General features: G+C 46.3%; 1 protein-coding gene across 1 annotated transcript in view; it reads right to left on the bottom strand.

The window, feature by feature from the left end:
- Positions 1-27,783, bottom strand: part of CFAP43 (cilia and flagella associated protein 43) — a 101,696-nt gene that overhangs the window by 65,635 nt on the left and 8,278 nt on the right. Inside the window, exons 4-14 of the mRNA XM_069763978.1 lie at positions 22,122-22,289; positions 21,106-21,241; positions 20,701-20,857; positions 12,732-12,814; positions 11,688-11,819; positions 10,932-11,042; positions 6,246-6,326; positions 5,986-6,134; positions 2,747-2,850; positions 2,241-2,396; positions 39-208 (exon numbers count right to left, since the gene is read on the bottom strand). Coding sequence (XP_069620079.1) covers positions 39-208; positions 2,241-2,396; positions 2,747-2,850; positions 5,986-6,134; positions 6,246-6,326; positions 10,932-11,042; positions 11,688-11,819; positions 12,732-12,814; positions 20,701-20,857; positions 21,106-21,241; positions 22,122-22,289 — 1,447 coding nt within the window. The remainder of the gene's footprint in view (positions 1-38; positions 209-2,240; positions 2,397-2,746; positions 2,851-5,985; positions 6,135-6,245; positions 6,327-10,931; positions 11,043-11,687; positions 11,820-12,731; positions 12,815-20,700; positions 20,858-21,105; positions 21,242-22,121; positions 22,290-27,783) is intronic.

Raw genomic sequence — 27,783 nt, forward strand, 5'->3', positions numbered from 1 at the left:
CTCGTCTTCAATAGCAATTAGTACAAGATGAAACGTACCTTAGGCCACGCAAACTTGTGAATGAATGGAGAGCCAGTGCAGTGACCATAGACTGACTTGCCATTGCTTCCCAGAACAGCTGAAGATAAAGGCTGCTCCACCTTGTACTGCTGCTTTTGGATCATGGAGTCCTTAAACATCCCCCGCTGATCAATGTATTCATTAGGGCCTAATGAAAAGAAGCATAATATCATTCGTCAATAGCCCCCAAGACAATGCCACCCACAAGGATGTCACTCACACCGTCCCCCAAGGGATACCAGCCATATAATACTCCCTATAAGGCTGGGGTCACACTTGTGAGTTCAATGCGAGAAACTCGCGCATCAATACCTGGCACTACCGCCGGCACTCGGGATCGGAACTTGTGGCTACATAGAAATACATGCAGCCACACGCTCCGGTCCTAAATGCTGGCGGTAGTGCCAGGTATTGATGCGAGAAAGTCACGCGAGTTTCTCGAATTGCACTCGCAAGTGTGACCCGGGCCTTAGTTTAATGCCAGCTCCAAAGTAAATTCATGACAATGCCAGCCTTACAGTAGCCCACTAGAAGTGTCAAACCCATATCAGTAGAGCCACACAGTGCCCCCATAACAATACCATCCACAGTATCCAACATTAGAGCTTTATCCCTGTTCCTACACTGCTACAGGACGCTCCTCTTCTCATGTACATGGAATATACGGGTGTGGAGCCACCAGGGGTTTCTACATGGACTTTTCTCTGATATATCTGATTACTACAGAGAATAAAAAATGAAGCTGTCAGGATAATGACAAGCCGTTCAACAGTCCTTCTGAATTATTGGTGTCTGGATGGTTTGGAGGTTCACACAAAGAAAGCATGAGAAGAAATGATGTCACTCAAGGTTAACTTGTAATTAGTGATGAGCGAATAGCATCATTGCTCGGGTCTCCCCAAGCTCGGGTGGTCTCCGAGTATTTGTTATTGCTCAGAGATTTAGTTTTCATCGCCTCAGCTGCTTGATTTGCAGCTGATAGACAGGCTGAATACATATGGGGCTGCCTGTTTGTTAGGGAATTCCCACATGTATTCAGGCTGTCCGGCAGCCGTAAATCATGCAGCTGAGGCGACGAAAACTAAATCTCCGAGCACGCCAAAATACTAAGAGATCACCCGAGCGTGGTCGGGAAAACCCAAGCAACAATGCTATTCACTCATCACTACTTGTAATACATCATGTCAGTTATTTCGTTTATATATAAGCAAACAAATATGGCATCACAGTGTATTAAGGTCAATACTGTGCTATACTGGATGTATGTTACACAGTTATTAGAGGAACCATATACCCCGAAGGGAGCACATGGTTACTCTAAAGGTACCTTCACACATAACGATTTCGTTAACGATATCGTTGCAATGTCATGCTTTTTGTGACGTAGCAACGATCCTGCTAACGATCTCGTTATGTGTGACAGCGACCAATGATCAGGCCCCTGCTGGGAGATCGTTGGTCGCTGGGGAATGATCAGGACCTTTTTTTGGTCGCTGATCACCCGCTGTCATCGCTGGATCGGCGTGTGTGACGCCGATCCAGCAATGTGTTCACTTGTAACCAGGGTAAATATCGGGTGACGTCACCGCTGTGCTCTGCTTTACGGCCGGCGCTGACACAGTCAGTGCGGGAAGCTGACGGCGGGGGACGTGACAGACATCGGAATGTGAGTATGTACTGTTTCTTTTTTTTTTACTTTTACAATGGTAACCAGGGTAAATATCGGGTTACTAAGCGCGGCCCTGAGCTTAGTAACCCGATGTTTACCCTGGTTACCCGGGGACTTCGGCATCGTTGAAGACAGTTTCAACGATGCCGAAGTCGTTCCCCTGATCGTTGGTCGCTGGAGAGAGCTGTCTGTGTGACAGCTCCCCAGCGACCACACAACGACTTACCAACGATCAAGGCCAGGTCGTATCGCTGGTCGTGATCGTTGGTAAGTCGTTTAGTGTAACGGTACCTTAACTGAAAAGACTGTGAGACAATTTGTATATTTAATTTCCCAGAGGAGCATTTCATGGCCTATAAGTCTCCTTACACTGGCATGTCACATTTCATAAGAGGAGATGTTACCCTTCAGCCACTGCTTTTACACAATCCTGAACCATGAATACAATGGTGTGAAGGTCCAAATAATGACCTGAGAGATAACAGTTATGGTAGTTTCCATGAGTTCTTACTTTGTAAGATTTTAAGATTCAGAGAAAACAGTTCCAGCTGAGTGCCACCTCCATCCTCTTCCTTCTCTGCCATGGGGCAGACAAGTGCCAGGGCTTTAATCTGCTGTGAATCCAGTGAGCTTAGTAATGATAATGACAGAATATCTCCACCAACCACTGAAAGAAAACAAAAACGAGAGATGTTTTCATCCATAGAAAATCAAAGGACGGTCAATAATTATTACTTCCGATCACCCACAATCAGGACCCTCAGTATATGAAGTTGGCTCAGCCATTTTCATTTTTTATACACTCGGTAATCCAATGGAATATGAGTAACATGGAGTGAGGTAATGCCCAGGTCCGCTGCATGACTGATCTGTCCGCTATTTCACGGTCTTCTGCTCTAACAATAAGCATACACCAGACTTGATTCTAGTATGAATAATTCATTTTACAATGTGTGTGCATACAATACTAGGCATTATGTCACACATTTTACAGGAAATCCTATTTTAGGCCATTACCTATGTATCCTAGAAACTGGAATGAACTTGAGGGCCTCGCATCCAGAATGAATATGTGTCCATCTGCAGCGCCGGTCATAAGAAAGTTGCCTTTTTGATCAAATCTAGTAAAATGAAAAAGTATACAAATAACTCTTATTTTTATTCAAAATGGTTAAAACGATTATATTTTTATTGGGGACACAAAATTCCTAAAGAGGTTGTCCAGTTAAAACAAGTTATTATGTAAAGCGCCATGGAATAAATGGCGCTAGAATAATAAATAATAATAATAATAATAAAAATTACCTATCCTATCGTTGCTGGTCAGTGGAGTTGGAGCGCCCCAGACACAGGGCCACAAGTCACTCGGTACCGGTCCTTTCTGCTCGGTTATGCGGTTGTCACGGTGGCTGGACCCGGTCGTGACCCTGCTAAGGGGCGTCCAATAAAGGTGATAGTACAGTCTGTCAGGGGTTCGTGACGCCACCTGTGGTGTTCGGTCAGGGTGACCGACGCTGCTGTGGGGTCCGCTGGGGTGATGGAATGGCAGCTGGATGGTATACCTTCCCACAGGTGAAGTATGTCCCCAGGGCTTCCCAGTAAGGTGGATGGTGATGGTGTGAGGTGCAGGCAATAACGAGGACACAAGGTTGCAGTCTCTTTACCTTTTTACTGAAGGCTTCAGTACACTCAGTCCAGAGCACGTTCAACCGGGCTATCAGAGACCGGCCGGTCCGATGGGCACTTCCAGAGTTTCCCTCGCAGATGGAAATCGTTGCCTACCAATAGCGCCGGTGTGTTGTAGTCCTACCCTGCTGAGCATTCGGAATAGTCCTCACAACTGCTGTTCTCGTTCGTTCGTTCTCTACAGCTTTCTCTCTCTCTCTCTCGTTCTTTGGTTCCAGATGTTGCTAGTTTCTAGCGTCCCCCAGGTATATTTTGGCTAGGACGCCACCCGTTTGACGGGAATGCTTGGAGGTCTTCCGGGACCCTAGAGACGCCCCTCTCCCAATGTTGCCCCCTATGTCTTCGTAGGTGTAGAAGGTAGACAGCCAACCTATAATTAACTGTCCAGCAGAATTTGAAGTATGGCCTGAAGTCAGTTACTCCTACGGTGATCCGGCCACCGACTACGTGCCTCAGTAAGATGTTGCCTCTCTCTCTCGGCACGACTCTTACTGGCTCTCCTTTGTGCTGATCTCGTTTACACGTTTCCACAATATCCTTCCCTTCGTGTCTCTTTCTTAGGATACCGCCGCAGGGTGTGCAGGCGCGGTTCCGTTACGTTCTGTTCTGTTCGCTAGGCACCTGCCAGGTTCCCACGCTTGACAGGGACCCCCCTGTGCCTTCTCGCCGGAAACACCCCCTGCCACGGGATGTTGCCTGGTTCCAACCCAGTCAGCTTCTGACTAACTTCCTCCCCAGCCCCTAGTTTTACCAGTGTGAGGAGTGGCCCAATAAATAAAGCCTTTTTCTCCCCCTAGTGGCCGGAGTGTGAAGTGTAATGTGTTCTAGTGATACCTGGTCAGGAGAACTCCTTAGTGCCATCGGACGTACCGCTGCTCCCCTTAGCGGCAGAGCGCTATACTGCAACGACCAGGTCTCTGGGGCGCTGCACTTTTACCACCTCAGCCCCGGTATCATGAAGTGCCATAGCAGGTCAAATAGCCATCCACCACTTCATTCATTCGCTATGGGGCTGCCAGAAAAACACTAGTGCAGTGCTCGGCAGCAACCTAGGGAATGCATGGAGCCCAGGCAGCAATGCACATTGCCTCTCCAGTCTTACGGGATAAAAGTTTCCCATTCTGATGATCGGTGCATGGCTTGGACCCCCAAGATCAAGAAATTGTCACCTATCTGGTGGGTGATAACTTGTTTTCAACTGGATAACCCCTTTAAATGATCACTAAATATACAATCTGCAAATCACAACTTAAAAGCTACGTAACAGAAAAAAATGGAGTCCGGCTCCACAGGACTGGATTTTCCTTTTCTTTTTATTTTTCAAAAGATTCTGTAGAAGGTTCTGTAGAAGGACGTAGATCTGGGGATTTATTATGATGGAATATAGGCTGAACTGGATGGGCAAATGTCTTTTTTCGGCCTTACTAACTATGTTACTATGTTTAAAATATGGTGCATACAAAAGAAAAATTTACATGGTCGACATGCAGTAAGACTGCCTAGTGCAGTCGAAACGCATTGACTGGGTCATGTTAACCATGTAAATTTTTCTTTTGTATGCACCATATTTGCTTTTGAAAAAGAAAAAGAAAAGGAAAATCCAGTCCTGTGGAGCCGGACTCCATTTTTTTCTGTTATCCTTGATGTGAGGCCAGGGCGAGGCCGGTGTCCGAGTCCCAGGCCCAGTGAGCTGGAATCAAGTTATTATAATTTTTAAAAGCGACGTAGTTTATCCCCCAAAATCACTCCAAAGTGTGAACTCCATCTTTCTGTTTAGTGCAGATTACAGAAAGTGGTGGAGACAGGCGGCTCAGAACAGGCAAGCCATCGAACATTGGCAGTGTAATGCTGATGAGAAGGAACTGCCCACTCAAAAAGATTGGACGGCGAGTTACAAAGTGTGCAGGGACCTAGACCCTAAAGCCCCCAATACACGATTAATAATCTGTCAGGCTGAATGATGGTTCATCTGTCTCTCCCGACACCTCCATGCACAGAAATAAACAGTCTCAGATCTTCTGAGCTCTATGACAGCCACTGGCAGACTCCTGGCGGTGGCTTATCTCACCAAGAACTAAGTTATTGGAAGTTCAAAATTTGACATCATCTGTTGGTGGCGAGTCGAGGGCCCCCACACACAGTAGCCAAGTCTGCTAATATCAGTAGGTTTGGTCAATGTTAGCCTAATGTATATGGGGAGCCTTAACCTGTATTGTCAGGACCTATAGGCACAGATCAGGTAGGGTAACCGTAAGGGCTAGGAGGAGCACTGCATGGGTAACCAAACTCCTTCGTTAGAAGTCATGAGTGCAGTACAATGTACCATTATTATCAGCTATTACAACTAAGTATCATGTTCCAAAGAATTGAATGAAGAAGTTTACACCCACCCCCACTATAGTAATTAATAACGGCCTGGACCGGTTTACTCCAGGTGTCTAAGGGAAGATCTGAGCTTTGCGTGGTCTACATGACAGATGTTTAGAAAATCAGTGAGACAAAGCCTGGGGCTGCCTTAGGCCTGAAACATTGGAATAACATGAAGGACCACTGTGGTCATAGTAACTCACTGCAGGTGTAGCACAGGGACATGATACAGTCTTTTCCGAGCAATTATTCGAGGAGCTTTTACTTTCACAGCATCAACAAAAAAGATATGTCCAGTGCTGCTACCAATCACTGCATAGTGGGACGATGGACAGCATGCCAAGCAAGTTGCCTGAAAAAAAGAAAAGTTGTTGTAAAGTATCGTATAAATATCTGGGGATCGGGACATTACACCTGAGGCATATGATAATTATGATGCATTTTAATAAGAAGGAACAAATACCTGTGTATCAATACTCAGTGAGCTGACGATGGCTCCGTCCTCTACGGACCAGAAATGGACTTGTCCTGACCGTCCAACACTCTGAGTAGATGACATGAAATGGCGTTATTTGTATCAAAGAACATGCAACTTATGTACTTCATCTCCCATGCCCCGGCCCATCCAATGTCACAAGTATACGCTGTTTAACATGACTATGAGGCTCCGGTGGCTATACATTTTACATTTCACCAGCAACTATTCCTCCAGACCACCCATCCTGGGGGCTAGCTCAGCTGAATGTACAGGTGTCCTCACTGGTGGCAGGTGGGGTCCTATCACCAAAAAGAACAAAGGACTGCATGGATTCTAACATTACTAAATGCTTCTTTCCCTTGACTTCTGCCTGCAGGGAAAGACAGCACGTCCTCCATACACAGTGGATAGTCCACCTACAGTTAGGTCCATATATATTTGGACAGAGACAACATTTTTTTAATTTTGGTTATAGACATTACCACAATGAATTTTAAACAAAACAATTCAGATGCCGTTGAAGTTCAGACTTTCAGCTTTCATTTGAGAGTATCCACATTAAAATTGGATGAAGGGTTTAGGAGTTTCAGCTCCTTAACACGTGCCACCTTGTTTTTAAAGGGACCAAAAGTAATTGGACAGATTCAATAATTTTAAATAAAATGTTCATTTTTAGTACTTGGTTGAAAACCCTTTGTTGACAATAACTGCCTGAAGTCTTGAACTCATGGACATCACCAGACGCTGTGTTTCCTCCTTTTTGATGCTCTGCGAGGCCTTCACTGCGGTGGTTTTCAGTTGCTGTTTGTCTGTGGGCCTTTCTGTCTGAAGTTTAGTCTTTAACAAGAGAAATGCATGCTCAATTGGGTTGAGATCAGGTGACTGACTTGGCCATTCAAGAATATTCCACTTCTTTGCTTTAATAAACTCCTGGGTTGCTTTGGCTTTATGTTTTGGGTCACTGTCCATCTGTAGTACGAAACGAGGACCAATCAGTTTGGCTGCATTTGGCTGGATCTGAGCACACAGTATGTCTCTGAATACCTCAGAATTCATTCGGCTGCTTCTGTCCTGTGTCACATCATCAATAAACACTAGTGACCCAGTGCCACTGGCAGCCATGCATGCCCAAGCCATCACACTGCCTCCGCCGTGTTTTACAGATGATGTGGTATGCTTTGGATCATGAGCTGTACCACGCCTTCGCCATACTTTTCTCTTTCCATCATTCTGGTAGAGGTTGATCTTGGTTTCATCTGTCCAAAGAATGTTCTTCCAGAACTGTGCTGGCTTTTTTATATTTTTTTTTAGCAAAATCCAGTCTAGCCTTTTTATTCTTGATGCTTATGAGTGGCTTGCACCGTGCAGTGAACCCTCTGTATTTACTTTCATGCAGTCTTCTCTTTATGGTAGATTTGGATATTGATACGCCTACCTTCTGGAGAGTGTTGTTCACCTGGTTGGCTGTTGTGAAGGGATTTCTCTTCACCATGGAGATTATTCTGCGATCATTCACCACTGTCGTCTTCCGTGGGCGCCCAGGTCTTTTTGCATTGATGAGTTCACCAGTGCTTTCTTTCGTTCTCAGGATGTACCAAACTGTAGATTTTGCCACTCCTAATATTGTAGCAATTTCTCAGATGGGATTTTTCTGTTATCGCAGCTTAACCCTGCTGTTCTGTTCGGTCTGGGGAGACCTATTTTGAACTTTGGTATTTTTTGGGGTGTTCAAGATGCGGTTCTGAAACTTGTGGTTGATTGACTTAAATGAGGATGGGTCGGTCGGCCACGGGTTTCAGAGCCGCATCTTGAATATTTTAAAGAATATTGAAGTTCAAAGTCGGTCATTTTTGACCAACAGAACAGCAGGGTTAAAAATGGCTTGTTTCACCTGCATGAAGAGCTCCTTTGACCGCATGTTTACTTCACAGCAAAACCTTCCAAATGCAAGCACCACACCTCAAATCAACTCCAGGTCTTTTATCTGCTTAATTGAGAATGACATAATGAAGGGATTGCCCACACCTGTCCATGAAATAGCCTTGGAGTAAATTGTCCAATTACTTTTGGTCCCTTTAAAAACAGGGTGGCACATTTTAAGGAGCTGAAACTCCTAAACCCTTCTTCCAATTTTAATGTGGATACCCTGAAATGAAAGCTGAAAGTCTGATCTTCAACTGCATCTGAATTGTTTTGTTTAAAATTCATTGTGGTAATGTCTATAACCAAAATTAGAAAAATGTTCTCTCCGTCCAAATATATATGGACCTAACTGTATCTGGCCAGAATTGGTGAGTTTGGTCAACTTTTATTTGTTAGGCACCTTATCTATTAAATAAAAGAATTAATATACAAACATGGCTGAAAGTTTTGATACCCTTGAAATTGATCCAGAAATGAAGCGTTTCTCCCAGACAATTATTGCAATTACACATGTTTTGTTATACACGTTTATTTCCCTTCTGTGTATTGGAACAACACAAAAAACACAGGAGAAAAGGCAAATTGGAATTAATTTCACACCAAACCCCCATAAGAGGCCGGACAAAATTGTTGACACCCTCAACTTAATATATTGCGGAATACACTTTGGAATAAATAACTACAATCAGTCGCTCTCAACTGGAATTTTGGACCACTCTTCTTCTGCAAACTGCTCCAGGTCTCTCATATTTGAAGGGTGCTTTCTCCCAACAGCAATTTTAAGATCTCTCCACATTTGTTCAATGAGATTTACATCCGGACTCATTACTCGCCATTTCATAACTCTCCAGTTCATTGTTTCCATCTATTTCAGGGTGCTTCTTGAAATATCTATGGGGTCATTGTCTAGCTGGAATACCCATGACTTAGGATGCAAACCCAGCTTTCTGACACTGGGCACTAAAATGCTTTGGTAATCTTCAGGTTTCACTATGCCTTGCACACAGTCCAAGCACCCAGTTCCAGAAGCCGCATAACAACCCCAAAACATCTTTGAACCTCTACCATATTTGACTGTAGGTACAGTGTTCTTTTCTTTGTAGGCCTCATTCCGTTTTCGGTAAACAGTACAATAATGTGTTTTACCAAAAAGCTCTAACTTGGTCTCATCTTTCCACAAGAAGCTTTCCCAGAAGGATTTTGGCTTACTCACGTACATTTGGCAAACTGCAGTCTAGCTTTTTAGGTCTGTGAGTCAGCAGTGGGGTCCTCCTAAGTCTCCTGCAACAGCGTTTAATGTCATTCAAATGTCAGCGCATAGTTTGCGATGATGCTGATGCACTGATGCAGGACAGCTTGAATTTCTTTGGAACTTAATTGGGGCTGCTTATCCACCATATGGACTATCCTGCGTTACAACCTTTCATCAATTTGTCTCTGCCGTACATGACCAGGGAGATTAGCTACAGTGCCTTGGGTTGTAAACTTTTTGATTATGTTGCGCACCGTGGACAAAGGACATCATAATCTCTGGAGATGGACTTGTAACTTTGAGAATGTTCAACAATTTTGGTTCTCAAGTCAGCAGACAGTTCTCTTCTCCTCTTTCTGTTCTCCATGCTTAGAGTGGCACACACAGACACACAATACAAAGATTAAATCAACTTCTCCAGTTTTTATCTGGTTTCAGGTGTGATTTTCATATTGCCCACACTTGTTACTTGCCACAAGTGAGTTTGAACGAGCATGCTTGAAACAAAGTTGTTTACCCACAATTTTGGAAAGGTGCCAACAATTTTGCCCATTTTTGGAGTTTTGTGTGAAATCATGTCCAATTTGCCTTTTTTTCTGTTTTGTTTTTGTGTTGCTCCAATACACATAAAGGAAATAAACATCTGTATAACAAAACGAATATTTGCAATCATTTTCTGGTAGAAACACTTCATTTTTTGGAACAATTTCAAGGATGTCAACATCTTCAACCATAACTGGATATGACTGAAGAAAGATACATTAGTTGTCATGAATCCGCCTATCCGTGTGTCTTGACGCAGTGAATGACAGTTCTGCAGTCCAATCTAGGACAGGGGTGTGCTGAGCTGTCAGTAAGGTGATGGACAGCTCAGCCGTCCAACAGCTCATTATCTTGAGTGTGCCAAAGCTTCATCCACGTGTCTCCTGTTCTCAGTAATTACCTGGCTATTGTGCCATGTTTCTGCCTTAGATTTCTGCCCATTGTAGCTTTGCTCAAGAGGTATGTGTTCTTTGTGCTCCTAGTCTTATATTCTGATCTTTGTTGCTTGACCTTGGATTTGCCTTTCACCTTGCATTTTGCCTAGCCCTTTTTGTGTGTGATGGCATACAGATGCTATCTATGTGCTGTGTGTGTTTTTCATGGACCAATAGACTTGTATTATCACGTTTCACATGTGATACCAGAAAAAAATGGCTCCAATGAATAGCATCGTAGAGTATAATAGGTCCGTGTTCTATCCGTGAGAAATACGGATTCAAAACGTATGTGCCACACGGACGTCTGAATGAGGTCTTTTGCTGAAGGCACTCGGGAGGGATTCAGGTAAATGCCAGTAAATTTGCTAGACATGCTGCTTATAGTGCTGTGCCAAAGCAGAGCATTCATTTTAACATGGTGTGTGTACCGAGTCTTATAACATATTATTACTAGAATTCTTCTTACTATTATTAATGCGTTTAAAGTGTTTTCCACAGCAGAGAATACTGACTCACCAAGCCGTACTTGTTCCCGTTAGTTAAAAAGTCAGCCGCAGTTAATTCATCACTACATGTATTCATTATCTTAACTGGGTCTCCAGATTTATTGTATATGTACACAGAACCCTAAAATATACAAAAAGAAGCCTTATTACAATCATTAAATTGTAGTATTGTATGAACACACATAAATCTTCATTTATTCATCGCCTTCATATCTCAGCGCATTTGATCTGATATTACAAAGCAATCGCACAAATAAGAAGAGGGAAGAGCCACCAATATAAGGAGATACAGAGTAGGTCATATCCGATCATCAGAGGGCCTAATCCCCCCTAATTCATACCTGATCCCTGGAATCAGGGGACTGCATTTCATTTCTTGCTTACATAGACAAGGTAGCAGTGACTGCAGCTCAGTCCCATTTATGTGGAGGTAGAATGGCAGAACCTTGACTTTAATATTGATGTCCTGTCCTTAGGATACCCATCAATATCAGTCTGGTAAGGGTCCAACTTCTAATACTCCCACCGATTTGCTGTACGCCGGAGCGCCACATTCTCTCCCGTTACCGGGCACAGATCTACACATTTTTAAATAGCTGTGCCATTGAGAAACCAATATGGTGCCTACCACGTTAGTGGCAGAACAGGAAAATAAGCCTCAGAATAGTCATGGCTTAGGGAAAATTTGAGGATAAACAAAAACTTCCTATCATGTAGGTGACAGTGGAACAGAGAACTTGCCCAAGTCTCAGATGTGTGGTCATACCGTCAGCGTAGCAATGGAAAGCCTCTTGTAGTCTGGTGAAGAACTGATGCTTTCAATAGGTTCTTGCGCGTTCCAACATTCTTTCATGTTAAACTCGGAACCTTTTATGGAGCATAACCATAAGATGCCATCCTACATAGAAATAAGAATAAATGTAGAAACCATTATATCCATAAATGAAAGCCAAGGACTATCTATGGTAACAACGTCACCTAGTGTACCTACTAAAATATGCAAAAATCTAAAAGATGTATGCTGAAATATGTTGTATTGGTGAATTCATTGCAAATGGAGCATGGTGTGTATTAGTGGTAGAAAAAAAAGGAGATCACAGCCTACTGGTAGATCTCAGCAGGAACCAGTAGATCTCAATGTTCGGTTAGCTCTAGAGATGGTGTGAATTGATTCACAGGACCTGGTCCGGTGGCCATGTTAGTAATCTGTGGCCGCTGGATGAGAGCCATTATCTGATGACTTCTCTGGCTCTTGTTGTGATTAGTAGGCCTGGAGCAATGTCATTGTTGTAGAGTGACATACATGTGATGTGACACCAGGTCAGGTAGGCAGATAGGTGGTTGTTAGGGCTCCTGTCCAGGGGCCACAGATGTAGTTAGTTCTCATGCTGGATTCAACACCAAAGAGAGAAACCTGTTCCATAGGTTGAAAAAAGTCCTAGGTCCATCAAGTTCAACCTTTCTTCACCAGTTGTACATTGTCACTAAATTAACCATAACATATCATGGTTAATTCCGGAGAAGGACGCTTAGCTGGTCGCAATAGACACAGAGCAGAAATGTGCCATGTCGCACACAGTCTGACCGTGGACACCGCATACACGGCGGTAGCGCAATAAGTAATGGTCGGCTATCCTCCTCATTCATACTATCACAGATGAGAGTTCATACTTAAGAAAGCTTGATTTAATTTAAAAATCTGAAATATTTTTAGAGCGGCACATGTACAAAGCCTTTACTTCTGCTCGGAAACAGTAATAATGATGTGGTAACTAAATATTTAATTAGACACAAATTAAAAAGATCTTACACTTCCTCCTATGTATAGTCCTTCCCTGTGAAGTGCCATCGTTTCTATGGTTCCCTCGTATAAAGCCACTCTTGGTGATGTTCCTGGAAAAAGAAAACTTTTCTATTAGGGAATATTCTACAGTGTATGAAAGGTAGCAAAGTGCATGGCATTTAGTAAATCTCCACATGCTGCGGAAAAAATCAGAACTGTTCAAATCAGCTGTATGTCAATGAATTTTATTGCAGATTTTACCCGTCAGCGAGCGGCGTGAAATTTTCAGTGAATCAGAAGCATGGTCTACTGCGAAAGCAGTGTATTTCGATGACATCTTGGGGTTGTCCTCTACCAGATGGGGCTGTCCTCTACCAGATGGGGCTGTCCTCTACCAGATGAGGGTTGTACTCTACCAGATGGGGCTGTCCTCTACTATATGGGATTATCCTTTACCAGATGGGATTGTCCTCTATCATATGAAGTTGTCCTCTACCAGATGGGGCTGTCCTCTACCAGATGGGGTTGTCCTCTACCAGATGGGGCTGTCCTCTATCATATGGGGTTGTCCTCTACCAGATGGGGTTGTCCTCTATCATATGGGGTTGTCCTCTACCAGATGGGGTTGTCCTCTGTCATATGGGGTTGTCCTCTACCATATGGGGCTGTGCTCTACCATATGGGGCTGTGCTCTACCAGATGGGGCTGTGCTCTACCAGATGGGGCCGTCCTCTACCAGATGGGGCCGTCCTCTACCATATGGGGCTGTCCTCTACCAGATGGGGTTGTCCTCTACCAGATGGGGCTGTCCTCTACTAGATGGGATTGTACTTCACAAGATGGGATTGTCCTCTATTATATGGGGTTGCCCTCCTCCAGATGGGACTGTCCTTAACCAGATGGGATTGTCCACTATCATATAGGATTGTCCTCTATGATATGGGGTTGTCCTTAACCAGATGGGATTGTCCACTATCATATAGGATTGTCCTCTATGATATGGGGTTGTCCTCTACCAGATGGGATTGTTCTCTACTAGATGGGATTGTACTTTACAGGATGGGATTGTCCACTATCATATAGGATTGTCCTCTATGATATGGGGTTGTCCTCTACCAGATGGGATTGTTCTCTACTAGATGGGATTGTCCTCTACCATATGGGGCTGTCCTCTACCAGATGGGATTGTCCTCTATCATATGGGGTTGCCCTCTCCCAGATAGGACTGTCCTTTACAAGATGGGATTGTCCTCTACCATATGGGGCTGTCCTCTACTAGATGGGATTGTCCTCTATCATATAGGATTGTCCTCTATCATATGGGGTTGTCCTCTACCAGATGGGATTGTCCTCTGTTATGACCTGGTGGTCAGGACAATAATGGACCTGGTGGTTAAGAGCACACGGAATGACCTGATAGTTACTGATAATAAAGGACGAGCTCTGGGACGTGGGAACTCTGCTGACCGCAATCCCTAATCTTATCAAACACACTAGAAATAGCCGTGGATTGCGCCTAACGCTCCCTATGCAACTCGGCACAGCCTAAGGAACTAGCTAGCCCTGAAGATAGAAAAATAAAGCCTACCTTGCCTCAGAGAAATTCCCCAAAGGAAAAGGCAGCCCCCCACATATAATGACTGTGAGTAAAGATGAAAATACAAACACAGAGATGAAATAGATTTAGCAAAGTGAGGCCCGACTTACTGAACAGACCGAGGATAGGAAAGGTTACTTTGCGGTCAGCACAAAAACATACAAAAAGACCACGCAGAGAGCGCAAAAAAGACCCTCCGCACCGACTCACGGTGCGGAGGCGCTCCCTCTGCGTCCCAGAGCTTCCAGCAAGCAAGACAACAATAAAAATAGCAAGCTGGACAGAAAAATAGCAAACCAAAGAAATACAAGCTGGAACTTAGCTTCTGCTGGGAAGACAGGTCACAAGAACGATCCAGGAGTGAACTAGACCAATACTGGAACATAGACAGGTGGCATGGAGCAAAGATTTAAGTGGAGTTAAATAGAGCAGCCAGCTAACGAATTAACCTCGTCACCTGTGGAAGGAAACTCAGAAACACCCACCAGAGGAAGTCCATGGACAGAACCAGCCGAAGTACCATTCATGACCACAGGAGGGAGCCCGACAACAGAATTCACAACAGTCCTCTAACTAGATGGGATTGTACTTTACAGGATGGGATTGTCCTCTATTATATGGGGTTGCCCTCTCCCAGATGGGACTGTCCTTTACAAGATGGGATTGTCCTCTACCATATGGGGCTGTCCTCTACCAGATGGGATTGTCCTCTATCATATAGGATTGTCCTCTATCATATGGGGTTGTCCTCTACCAGATGGGATTGTCCTCTAACTAGATGGGATTGTACTTTACAGGATGGGATTGACCTCTATTATATGGGGTTGCCCTCTCCCAGATGGGACTGTCCTTTACAAGATGGGATTGTCCTCTACCAGATGGGGCTGTCCTCTACCAGATGGGGCTGTCCTCTACCAGATGGGGCTGTCCTCTACCAGATGGGGTTGTCCTCTATCATATGGGGTTGTCCTCTACCAGATGGGGTTGTCCTCTACCATATGGGGCTGTCCTCTACTAGATGGGGTTGTCCTCTATCATATGGGGTTGTCCTCTACCAGATGGGGTTGTCCTCTATCATATGGGGTTGTCCTCTACCAGATGGGGTTGTCCTCTGTCATATGGGGTTGTCCTCTACCATATGGGGCTGTGCTCTACCATATGGGGCTGTGCTCTACCAGATGGGGCTGTGCTCTACCAGATGGGGCTGTGCTCTACCAGATGGGGCCGTCCTCTACCAGATGGGGCCGTCCTCTACCATATGGGGCTGTCCTCTACCAGATGGGGTTGTCCTCTACCAGATGGGGCTGTCCTCTACTAGATGGGATTGTACTTCACAAGATGGGATTGTCCTCTATTATATGGGGTTGCCCTCCTCCAGATGGGACTGTCCTTAACCAGATGGGATTGTCCACTATCATATAGGATTGTCCTCCATGATATGGGGTTGTCCTTAACCAGATGGGATTGTCCACTATCATATAGGATTGTCCTCTATGATATAGGGTTGTCCTCTACCAGATGGGATTGTTCTCTACTAGATGGGATTGTACTTTACAGGATGGGATTGTCCACTATCATATAGGATTGTCCTCTATGATATGGGGTTGTCCTCTACCAGATGGGATTGTTCTCTACTAGATGGGATTGTACTTTACAGGATGGGATTGTCCTCTATTATATGGGGTTGCCCTCTCCCAGATGGGACTGTCCTTTACCAGATGGGATTGTCCTCTACCATATGGGGCTGTCCTCTACCAGATGGGATTGTCCTCTATCATATGGGGTTGCCCTCTCCCAGATGGGACTGTCCTTTACAAGATGGGATTGTCCTCTACCATATGGGGCTGTCCTCTACTAGATGGGATTGTCCTCTATCATATAGGATTGTCCTCTATCATATGGGGTTGTCCTCTACCAGATGGGATTGTCCTCTGTTATGACCTGGTGGTCAGGACAATAATGGACCTGGTGGTTAAGAGCACACGGAATGACCTGATAGTTACTGATAATAAAGGACGAGCTCTGGGACGTGGGAACTCTGCTGACCGCAATCCCTAATCTTATCAAACACACTAGAAATAGCCGTGGATTGCGCCTAACGCTCCCTATGCAACTCGGCACAGCCTAAGGAACTAGCTAGCCCTGAAGATAGAAAAATAAAGCCTACCTTGCCTCAGAGAAATTCCCCAAAGGAAAAGGCAGCCCCCCACATATAATGACTGTGAGTAAAGATGAAAATACAAACACAGAGATGAAATAGATTTAGCAAAGTGAGGCCCGACTTACTGAACAGACCGAGGATAGGAAAGGTTACTTTGCGGTCAGCACAAAAACATACAAAAAGACCACGCAGAGAGCGCAAAAAAGACCCTCCGCACCGACTCACGGTGCGGAGGCGCTCCCTCTGCGTCCCAGAGCTTCCAGCAAGCAAGACAACAATAAAAATAGCAAGCTGGACAGAAAAATAGCAAACCAAAGAAATACAAGCTGGAACTTAGCTTCTGCTGGGAAGACAGGTCACAAGAACGATCCAGGAATGAACTAGACCAATACTGGAACATAGACAGGTGGCATGGAGCAAAGATTTAAGTGGAGTTAAATAGAGCAGCCAGCTAACGAATTAACCTCGTCACCTGTGGAAGGAAACTCAGAAACACCCACCAGAGGAAGTCCATGGACAGAACCAGCCGAAGTACCATTCATGACCACAGGAGGGAGCCCGACAACAGAATTCACAACAGTCCTCTAACTAGATGGGATTGTACTTTACAGGATGGGATTGTCCTCTATTATATGGGGTTGCCCTCTCCCAGATGGGACTGTCCTTTACAAGATGGGATTGTCCTCTACCATATGGGGCTGTCCTCTACCAGATGGGATTGTCCTCTATCATATAGGATTGTCCTCTATCATATGGGGTTGTCCTCTACCAGATGGGATTGTCCTCTAACTAGATGGGATTGTACTTTACAGGATGGGATTGACCTCTATTATATGGGGTTGCCCTCTCCCAGATGGGACTGTCCTTTACAAGATGGGATTGTCCTCTACCAGATGGGGCTGTCCTCTACCAGATGGGGCTGTCCTCTACCAGATGGGGCTGTCCTCTACCAGATGGGGTTGTCCTCTATCATATGGGGTTGTCCTCTACCAGATGGGGTTGTCCTCTACCATATGGGGCTGTCCTCTACTAGATGGGGTTGTCCTCTATCATATGGGGTTGTCCTCTACCAGATGGGGTTGTCCTCTATCATATGGGGTTGTCCTCTACCAGATGGGGTTGTCCTCTGTCATATGGGGTTGTCCTCTACCATATGGGGCTGTGCTCTACCATATGGGGCTGTGCTCTACCAGATGGGGCTGTGCTCTACCAGATGGGGCTGTGCTCTACCAGATGGGGCCGTCCTCTACCAGATGGGGCCGTCCTCTACCATATGGGGCTGTCCTCTACCAGATGGGGTTGTCCTCTACCAGATGGGGCTGTCCTCTACTAGATGGGATTGTACTTCACAAGATGGGATTGTCCTCTATTATATGGGGTTGCCCTCCTCCAGATGGGACTGTCCTTAACCAGATGGGATTGTCCACTATCATATAGGATTGTCCTCTATGATATGGGGTTGTCCTTAACCAGATGGGATTGTCCACTATCATATAGGATTGTCCTCTATGATATGGGGTTGTCCTCTACCAGATGGGATTGTTCTCTACTAGATGGGATTGTACTTTACAGGATGGGATTGTCCACTATCATATAGGATTGTCCTCTATGACATGGGGTTGTCCTCTACCAGATGGGATTGTTCTCTACTAGATGGGATTGTACTTTACAGGATGGGATTGTCCTCTATTATATGGGGTTGCCCTCTCCCAGATGGGACTGTCCTTTACCAGATGGGATTGTCCTCTACCATATGGGGCTGTCCTCTACCAGATGGGATTGTCCTCTATCATATGGGGTTGCCCTCTCCCAGATGGGACTGTCCTTTACAAGATGGGATTGTCCTCTACCATATGGGGCTGTCCTCTACTAGATGGGATTGTCCTCTATCATATAGGATTGTCCTCTATCATATGGGGTTGTCCTCTACCAGATGGGATTGTCCTCTGTTATGACCTGGTGGTCAGGACAATAATGGACCTGGTGGTTAAGAGCACACGGAATGACCTGATAGTTACTGATAATAAAGGACGAGCTCTGGGACGTGGGAACTCTGCTGACCGCAATCCCTAATCTTATCAAACACACTAGAAATAGCCGTGGATTGCGCCTAACGCTCCCTATGCAACTCGGCACAGCCTAAGGAACTAGCTAGCCCTGAAGATAGAAAAATAAAGCCTACCTTGCCTCAGAGAAATTCCCCAAAGGAAAAGGCAGCCCCCCACATATAATGACTGTGAGTAAAGATGAAAATACAAACACAGAGATGAAATAGATTTAGCAAAGTGAGGCCCGACTTACTGAACAGACCGAGGATAGGAAAGGTTACTTTGCGGTCAGCACAAAAACATACAAAAAGACCACGCAGAGAGCGCAAAAAAGACCCTCCGAACCGACTCACGGTGCGGAGGCGCTCCCTCTGCGTCCCAGAGCTTCCAGCAAGCAAGACAACAATAAAAATAGCAAGCTGGACAGAAAAATAGCAAACCAAAGAAATACAAGCTGGAACTTAGCTTCTGCTGGAAAGACAGGTCACAAGAACGATCCAGGAGTGAACTAGACCAATACTGGAACATAGACAGGTGGCATGGAGCAAAGATTTAAGTGGAGTTAAATAGAGCAGCCAGCTAACGAATTAACCTCGTCACCTGTGGAAGGAAACTCAGAAACACCCACCAGAGGAAGTCCATGGACAGAACCAGCCGAAGTACCATTCATGACCACAGGAGGGAGCCCGACAACAGAATTCACAACAGTCCTCTAACTAGATGGGATTGTACTTTACAGGATGGGATTGTCCTCTATTATATGGGGTTGCCCTCTCCCAGATGGGACTGTCCTTTACAAGATGGGATTGTCCTCTACCATATGGGGCTGTCCTCTACCAGATGGGATTGTCCTCTATCATATAGGATTGTCCTCTATCATATGGGGTTGTCCTCTACCAGATGGGATTGTCCTCTAACTAGATGGGATTGTACTTTACAGGATGGGATTGACCTCTATTATATGGGGTTGCCCTCTCCCAGATGGGACTGTCCTTTACAAGATGGGATTGTCCTCTACCAGATGGGGCTGTCCTCTACCAGATGGGGCTGTCCTCTACCAGATGGGGCTGTCCTATACTAGATGGGATTGTACTTTACCGGATGGGATTGTCCTCTATCATATGGGGCTGTCCTCTACCAGATGGGGTTGTCCTCTACCATATGGGGCTGTCCTCTACTAGATGGGATTGTACTGTACAAGATGGGATTGTCCTCTATTATATGGGGTTGCCCTCTCCCAGATGGGACTGTCCTTTACCAGATGGGATTGTCCTCTACCATATGGGGCTGTCCTCTACCAGATGGGATTGTCCTTTATCATATAAGATTGTCCTCTATCATATGGGGTTGTCCTCTACCAGATGGGATTGTCCTCTACTAGATGGGATTGTACTTTACAGGATGGGATTGTCCTCTATTATATGGGGTTGCCCTCTCCCAGATGGGACTGTCCTTTACAAGATGGGATTGTCCTCTACCATATGGGGCTGTCCTCTACCAGATGGGATTGTCCTTTATCATATAAGATTGTCCTCTATCATATGGGGTTGTCCTCTACCACATGGGATTGTCCTCTACCATATGGGGCTGTCCTATACCAGATGGAGCTGTCCTCTACTAGATGGGTTTGTCCTCTACCAGATGGGATGTCCTCTACCAGATGAGGGTTGTCTTCTATTATATGGGGTTGTCCTCTACCAGATGGGGCTGCCCTCTACCAGATGGGGTTGTCCTTTACCAGATGGGGCTGTCCTCTGCCAGATGGGGTTGTCCTTTACCAGCTGTCTACCAGACAGCCCTTTCTTATCTACTATTTTGTCGTATAGGGCTAAGAACTTACTGGCCGGTTGCTAACTACCTGCCTGACGACGATCTCTGCCGGCTGAGCGGTCATGGCGATTCTCCTGCTTCCGGTGACATCACATCGACAGAGCAGTATCTTCTCTTCCGTTTCGTTCTGTTGATGAGACATCACTGCTGATTTTATGCTGAATAGCAGGCAGCTTTCCAATGCCTAACTGCGGGGAGCTGGCTCTTAATCAAGATTACATCCATAGTGACGCACTTTTGACAGAGTAGACCAGAAGGGAAAGAGCTGCCCTGTTGACCTGACATCACCAGAAGCATGGTCATAATCACCATGAGCCATCTATTAAAGCATGAATAATACCGTTCTAATGGACTTATTACCAGCTGTAGGCGGCTCTGTTAGGCTCAGAGCAGTCATTTTCTGTGTCTCGGGGTTAACAGACAGTAGTTGTCCTCCTTTACATCCCACAAACAATAGGGATGTTGAGCTCCAGCAATGGCTACTGGGTTTCACAACTGGTTTTCTTTCTTCTTTTGGCTTAAATGCAAAAAAAACTAATTTAGAAAAAGAAGAGTAGAGTTTGTGATAACAAAATATTTTTTTCTGCTATAATATCTACCCAATGGCCATACACAGTACAGACCCCACACACAAAAGAAATCAAAAACTTGTGAAATAATTTTCTAAACCTTGAAATTAAATTACTTTTTGAAGCTGGCATAAAGGAATAATAATATATTGTGTTCAATGTTAGTAGTATAGCCTTTCTGATTTAGATAACTTACGATGAACCCTTCCACTTCATCACCCACTAAGCCAGCAATGGCATGTAAGGGTACTTGAGGTCCGACGTTGGAAAGGAGACTGAGATGGCCGTCTTCTTCAGCCATTAAACCATCTTCGTTGAGAAGTTTGATTGGTCTATGAATGAATAACACCACCATTATGTATTAAATGCATTTATGTTATCAGCGATTGAAACTTTTGCTCAATATCTATTTTCAGTAGATTTGGTATATTTGATAGCAGCTTGATGTAGGGACAGAGATCCTTATTCCAGGGATGTACCACTAACTGGCTTACTTGGCTGCTTGTTTGTCTGATGTAGATGTAGCAGAGTGAAGACTTATGGGCTGTGTATTACCATCTCCCACCCCTGATTGGCAGCTTCCTGTGGATAATGTTCATTATCAGCCAATGAACAGTGGGGGCCAGGTTTACACAGACTAGCCTGACTGCTCTGCACTTGAGATGTAGTCCTGCAGTGATAATCTCCTTATGATAAAACGCTGATTGTAATGAAACTATAACACACAACCTAATAAGTGATACATCCCTGGAATCAGGGTCTCAGACCCTATATTATGCTGCTCTCAGATTATTCAGCAAAAACCTGCTCTCAGACTCGCTTTAACAAGAATGTAAACTTAACATTACAGTACTGATGAGGATTAAATGATGATGTGGCATTATATTGTGAAACAATGGCCAACTCAGTACAGATGTAGTTTATGGCTCTGTTCATACCTGCGTCAGAGCCTCCGTCAGGAGCCCCCGTTACTATACTTTACAAGAACTTTATATCAGCATGTAGAGCTATTCTTCAAACTTAAAGAACCAAGAATGATAACATTTCCTAGTCTACAACATGCTCCAAGGAGACCTCCTCTGTCCTAACGTTTAAGCATATACATGTAGCATTGGACTTAAAACAATAGGAGCAAGTATGGCGTATTATAGGTGGTCACTGTTAAAAGACAAAATTGAAGTGTCAGTAAGTTGTCAGTAAGTGAATGCTTACATTGATTTCAGGTTGTACACTGTGTCACATACTTCAACATTCCAGAGACTAAGACACTCCGCACTAGACAAACACAACTGATGCCAGTCCATGGGGTTGAACGTCAAACTGGTAAAGTTGGATTGGGAATCTGACACACTGCATAGGGCAATACCTTCGTGCCAGTTCCTACAACGTAAAAAAAAAAACACTGTTATGTATAAAATAGTAGAATCACGAAAGAGTTTATTGCAGGAATAATTTTCATGTCAAAAGACCAGAAATACTTGTCTTAACTATTTTAATATACAAGGTATCTGTGCTGCTGGGACTGCTCTAAACAGAATCAGTCTCCTTCCCCTTCTGGCAGCTGACAATATACTGTAGTTTCTTCTTACTCCACGTGCAGGAATCTTCCAAGCTATACTGCCATGTTTCTGTGGAGGCTCAAGACCTTCCAGGAAAACAGAGTGAAAAGCTATTTTTATTGGCTGCTCTGTAGTAAAGAGGGTCCACTAGTTTTCTATAGAGCAGATATCGAGTCGATTCATCAGGTGACTGAGTTAAGTGTTTTGATTCATAAGGTGCTTTAGACATAAAAGACGAGGTGATGTCATACTATTTATGGAAACGGCATAACTTTTTACAGGATTGTTCAGGAACCCAGCCGGGGCATCCCGCAGAAATCTCACCCCTGCTACCAAGTTGTCACAACCAGCCCACCGCTGCCTCCAGTCATCAGGACAGTTACTCAACTGACTGACCAGTGATGGACAAAGTCACGATTGCTTTCGCAACTAGGCCGGTTTTGAGGAACTCACAGTATATATATATTCCAATCCAGTTACATGGAAAACTAGCTGTCACCACCAATTGTTTACACAGGCTGATTGGACGCTCGTGACATTGGTATTGTCGACTACCCCCCTTATTAAGTGCCTTCCCAAGGGATCACCGACCCCTTTTCCTCCCAACCTCCGAATAACGACATGAGTCTCAAGTTGGATATAATTGGCCACAGCGGCCTTTATTATTACAAACAAAACATATAACCATAAACAGCTGGGAAGGGGTCCTTGAAGCTAAAATCTGGTGTCACCCATAGTATGAACAAGTGGACAAGAGACCAACCGTAGATTACTCTCAGCCGTTACCCCACAGGCTCGAGAGCACCAAAATACCCCGAAGGGTTACCATTGTCCACTTCCAACTTAGGAATCTGGCCCACCATTACCACGATTCCCCCAGATCACCAGACCCGCAACCAAAACTTAAACCAACTGGAGAGTCCGTATCCCGACGGACCCCCCAGGCCAATTTAGCACCAACTCCAAGGACCCCTCCCCCCGCCACCATGAGGATACTTGACCCCCTCAAGTAACCGAAACCCCACCAACCTTAACCGCTATGGCCCGCTCAATTCCCGACTGCAACCCCAAAGCCCACAAATCTATGCCTACCGCGTTTAGATGGACCCCGTTTCCCAAAAGAAATTGGTCACCACCGCGCTCCAACTCAAAATGGCGCACGGCCATCCCTCCGTTTCGCACAACAAAACCCGACACGGCCCGGTTCACCTTAATCCGGGCTCTATTTATCTTCTCCACCGACCTGGCGTGCCTCCAAGATGTACGAGGAACAATCTCGGACCACACGATCGACATCTCCCGAAACGAAACCCATAGCCGGAGCATGTCGTGTTTTATGTCCCGTATCAACTCTCGACAAGGACGAATTCCCAGGTCGTTTCCCCCAACGTGCAGAACCAAAATGTCAGGAGGCCTATCCAGACGAATGCCATTGTGTACCTCCTCCAAGACTCTGTTCCAACTTAAACCCCGAAACCCCAACCACCTGATGACGGCCACGTCCCTGGAAAACCCGAGCTGTCTTCCATCCTGCCTGACGTCGGCCCGTCTCGCGCCCCAGTACACATATGAGTGGCCGACGATCCACACCAACAACGAGGATGGACCTGAAAAACATAAACAACTTAGACCAAAAGCCCACACACGCAAAATATCAACCGTTCCCAGATGTTCAAGGCCTCACATAACTCCGATAGCGGCCGGATTCCCACCGCCCAATTCTTTGCACCACCTCCGGAGCCAACCCGTTTCGTGCCGCCTCGGTGGCAGCCCCAATCCTGAAAGAATGGGAGGCGAACCTGGCCGCATCTACCCCGATGGCCTTTAAACACTGCCGAAAAACCGCTACAAACTGATATTTGGACAGGAAAGACCCATCCTCGTGACACAACAAAGGCCCATCACCCCGCGGATGCAACCTAACAAAAACCTGCCAGCAACGAATAGGACACATAACAGAACCAGGAACTGCGCCCAAAACAACCTTTTTACCCCGCCCCATCTGATCTGTCTTAGACTTCCGAATCCAGAACTGCATTGACCCATCGGAAACAAAAACGTCCACCGCCCACAGGCCCCCTTGACGAACCGTAGTGGGCGACACCAGTTCCCCAATCCTCAACGCTCCGTAAAAGGCCAAGGAAAAAGCTAAGCGAAATAGCGCAACCTCGAAACTGGAAACGCATACGTCACTCAAACGTGCCCCCAACCGCTCCAACATTTCAAAGGACACCGGGCGCCTACAATCTCCTCGGCTGCCTGATCTTCTCAGCCCCTTCGCAGCCTGCTTCACCAGAAAGGACTTTGTCACGTCCTGAAAACCCCGAAGCCTGAAACCAAAGGCTAAAGCCGCAATCGTCCTATCCACCTTCGCTGCCGACCATCCCTGATCCGCCCCATGTCTCAACCACAGCAACAATGCTCCCACCTGATCAAAACCCGTACTCCCGACACCACAAGTCGCCAGCCAACTCTCCCAACTGTTCCATACCGCCTGATAAACCGACCACGTACTTGGGGCTAAAGACGCTTGGATTAAAGGCTCTGCAGCCCGGACACCACGTTCCAAAGTTCCGCCGGGCATTCCAGGCCTGTCTCCTCGGCATCCGGCGCCAGCGACCGGAAACGCTCCCACTGGAAACGAGACAAAGAATCGGCAACACAATTATTAACACCAGGCACATGTGAAGCTGTGAAATAAGCATTCAGGTGTAAACAAGACAAAACCAACTGCCGAAGCACTCTGATCACCGGGGGAGACGCCGTCGTCAAACTGTTAATGGCGCACACCACAGCCATATTATCACAGTTAAAGCGCACCCTTTTGTTCCGAAATTCGTCGCCCCAGATCCGCACCGCCACCAAAATCGGAAAAATTTCCAACAACGTGATGTTCCGCACCAAACCTGTTTCAACCCAGGCTTCTGGCCACCTGGCCGCACACCAACGGCCCCCAAAAAAGGCCCCAAAACCAATACCGCCTGAAGCGTCAGTGAACAAGTCTAAATCAGCATTGCCCACTGCCTCCTCCATCATCAATGAACGCCCGTTGTAACAGGACAAAAAACGGTCCCAAACCTCCAAGTCAGCCTTGTGCTCAGCTGACAAACGCACAAAATGATGCGGGGCGGTGACCCCGGCCGTAGCACTGGCCAATCTACGTGAAAAAATTCTCCCCATGGGAATAATTCGACACGCAAAATTCAACTTCCCCAAGAGCGACTGCACCTCACGCAGTGGCAATTTTTTCACACGCCTAGCTCGCGCCACCTCGTCCCTCAAACCCAAAACCTTGTCCACCGGCAACCTAAACTCCCACTTCTCAGAATCGATGACAATGCCCAAAAAAGACAAGCTCGTACACGGGCCCTCCGTCTTGCCCGGTGCCAACGGGACCCCGAAGCGCTCCGCCACCCAAACAACTGTCCTTAACAGGACCTCACAACATTGAGACTGCCCAGGGCCTATACACAAGAAGTCATCCAAATAATGAATTACTGAGTCTAAACCGGACACATCCCGCACCGCCCACTCCAGAAAGGAACTGAAAGCCTCGAAATAAGCACACGACAGTGAACAGCCCATCGGCAAACATCGATCAACGTAGAACGCACCGTCCCAATAACAGCCTAACAACCTCACGCTATCGGGATGAACGGGCAACAAACGAAAGGCCGACTCAATATCAGTCTTGGCCAACAACGCTCCCTTGCCGCAAATGCGCACCCACCTGGCTGCTTCATCAAATGAAGTATAAACCACCGAACAAAGCTCCGGATCAATCCCATCGTTAACCGACCTCCCCTTCGGGTATGACAAATGCTGAATGAGCCGGAACTTATTCGGCTCTTTCTTGGGCACAACGCCCAGGGGTGACACAACCAAATCCTCCAAAGGGGGGGTAAGAAAAGGACCAGACATCCTCCCCAACGCCACCTCTTTGCCCAACTTTTCAGACACCACCGAAGCGTGCAACCCGGCCGATTTCAGGTTCTTCAGCGTCGGTGGTATCGCAAAACCCGGAGCCGGTATAGAAAAACCAACATCAAACCCAGCCCGGAGCAACTCTGCCCCCTCCCTATCGGGATACCTATTTAGATAGGGGGCCATCGCGTCCAACCTCACCGGAGTCGCCCCCTTTGGGATTACCCTCAGGCTTCCCTTTCTTCTTAAAACATTTGGAGGCTCCGTGGGAGGCACCATTGCAGTGCGAGCACAAATGCTTGAACTTGCAAGTCGCCCCGAACTTACATTGGCCCTCGTTGAACTGCCAACACACGCCATGCTTCTGACTTCCGGATTGACCCGCCTGACCCCCGGCTCCCGCAGAGGAACCCTGTCCAAAGCCTTGGCCGGAAGTTCCGGCCCCCCCTTGAAAGGATTGACCAAACTTCGTCGGCGCCATTACGCGTAACCACAAACCGATGTCCTTCTGATCCCATCTGATCGCTGGACGAACCGCCTTCCGCTGCCGAAACTGCTCATCATACCTTGACCATGCTTGACCACCATAAACCCTATGCGCCTCCCCTATGGAATCCATATAACAAAACAAGGCTGAGCAATTCTCGGGAGCCTTTTCGCCAATAACACTTGCCAAAATCGCAAATGCCTGAAGCCAGTTCACAAACGTCTGAGGAATCAGTCGCCAACGCCGCTTCTCCTCATCCTCCTTCTTACTATCCTCTTTTTTATTCTTGTCCAAGTTAAATTTTTCCAGTGGTAACAGTGAAAATATCTCCACGTACTCATCTTTCCAAATCTTCTCGCGCACTTCCTTCTTCAAATGCGCCCCCAACGGCCCTTCAAAGCACACATACACCTCACCACGTGCCTTATCATCCAGCCGAATACCCCCTTCCTTCTCCTTCTCCGTCTGTACTGACACCGAGACCGGCTCAGCCGACCTACCCTGGTCACCTGAACCGCTGCCCAACAACGTTAACCCTGAATCGGACGATCCGACCCAAGCTGACAAAGGGGACGGCCCTGCCCTACCACTGTTCAACCGTGACAACAACTCCCGCACCCCCGACAGCAACTCACCCACTCCTTCCCGACTCGTATCCCCACGCACCGCGACTCCCTCGCCGCGCTCCACACACCCCCCAACCCGATCAACCGCAGTCATAATCGGCGTCGACAACGCCGGGGACAAACAAAACATAGAATGGTTCTCACCAGGCTGCAGGGGAGCTGCAGTCCCCCCAGCCGCAGACGTCGTCGCCGTCCCGCCGTCTCTTGCCTGCGAAGCCGTCTGTGCGTCCACCCGGACGTGGACCTCGCTCCTCACCGATCCAGCTGCTCCGCCCCCA

Source organism: Ranitomeya imitator, chromosome 4 (assembly GCF_032444005.1).
Source record: "Ranitomeya imitator isolate aRanImi1 chromosome 4, aRanImi1.pri, whole genome shotgun sequence".
Taxonomy (NCBI): Eukaryota; Metazoa; Chordata; class Amphibia; order Anura; family Dendrobatidae; genus Ranitomeya; species Ranitomeya imitator.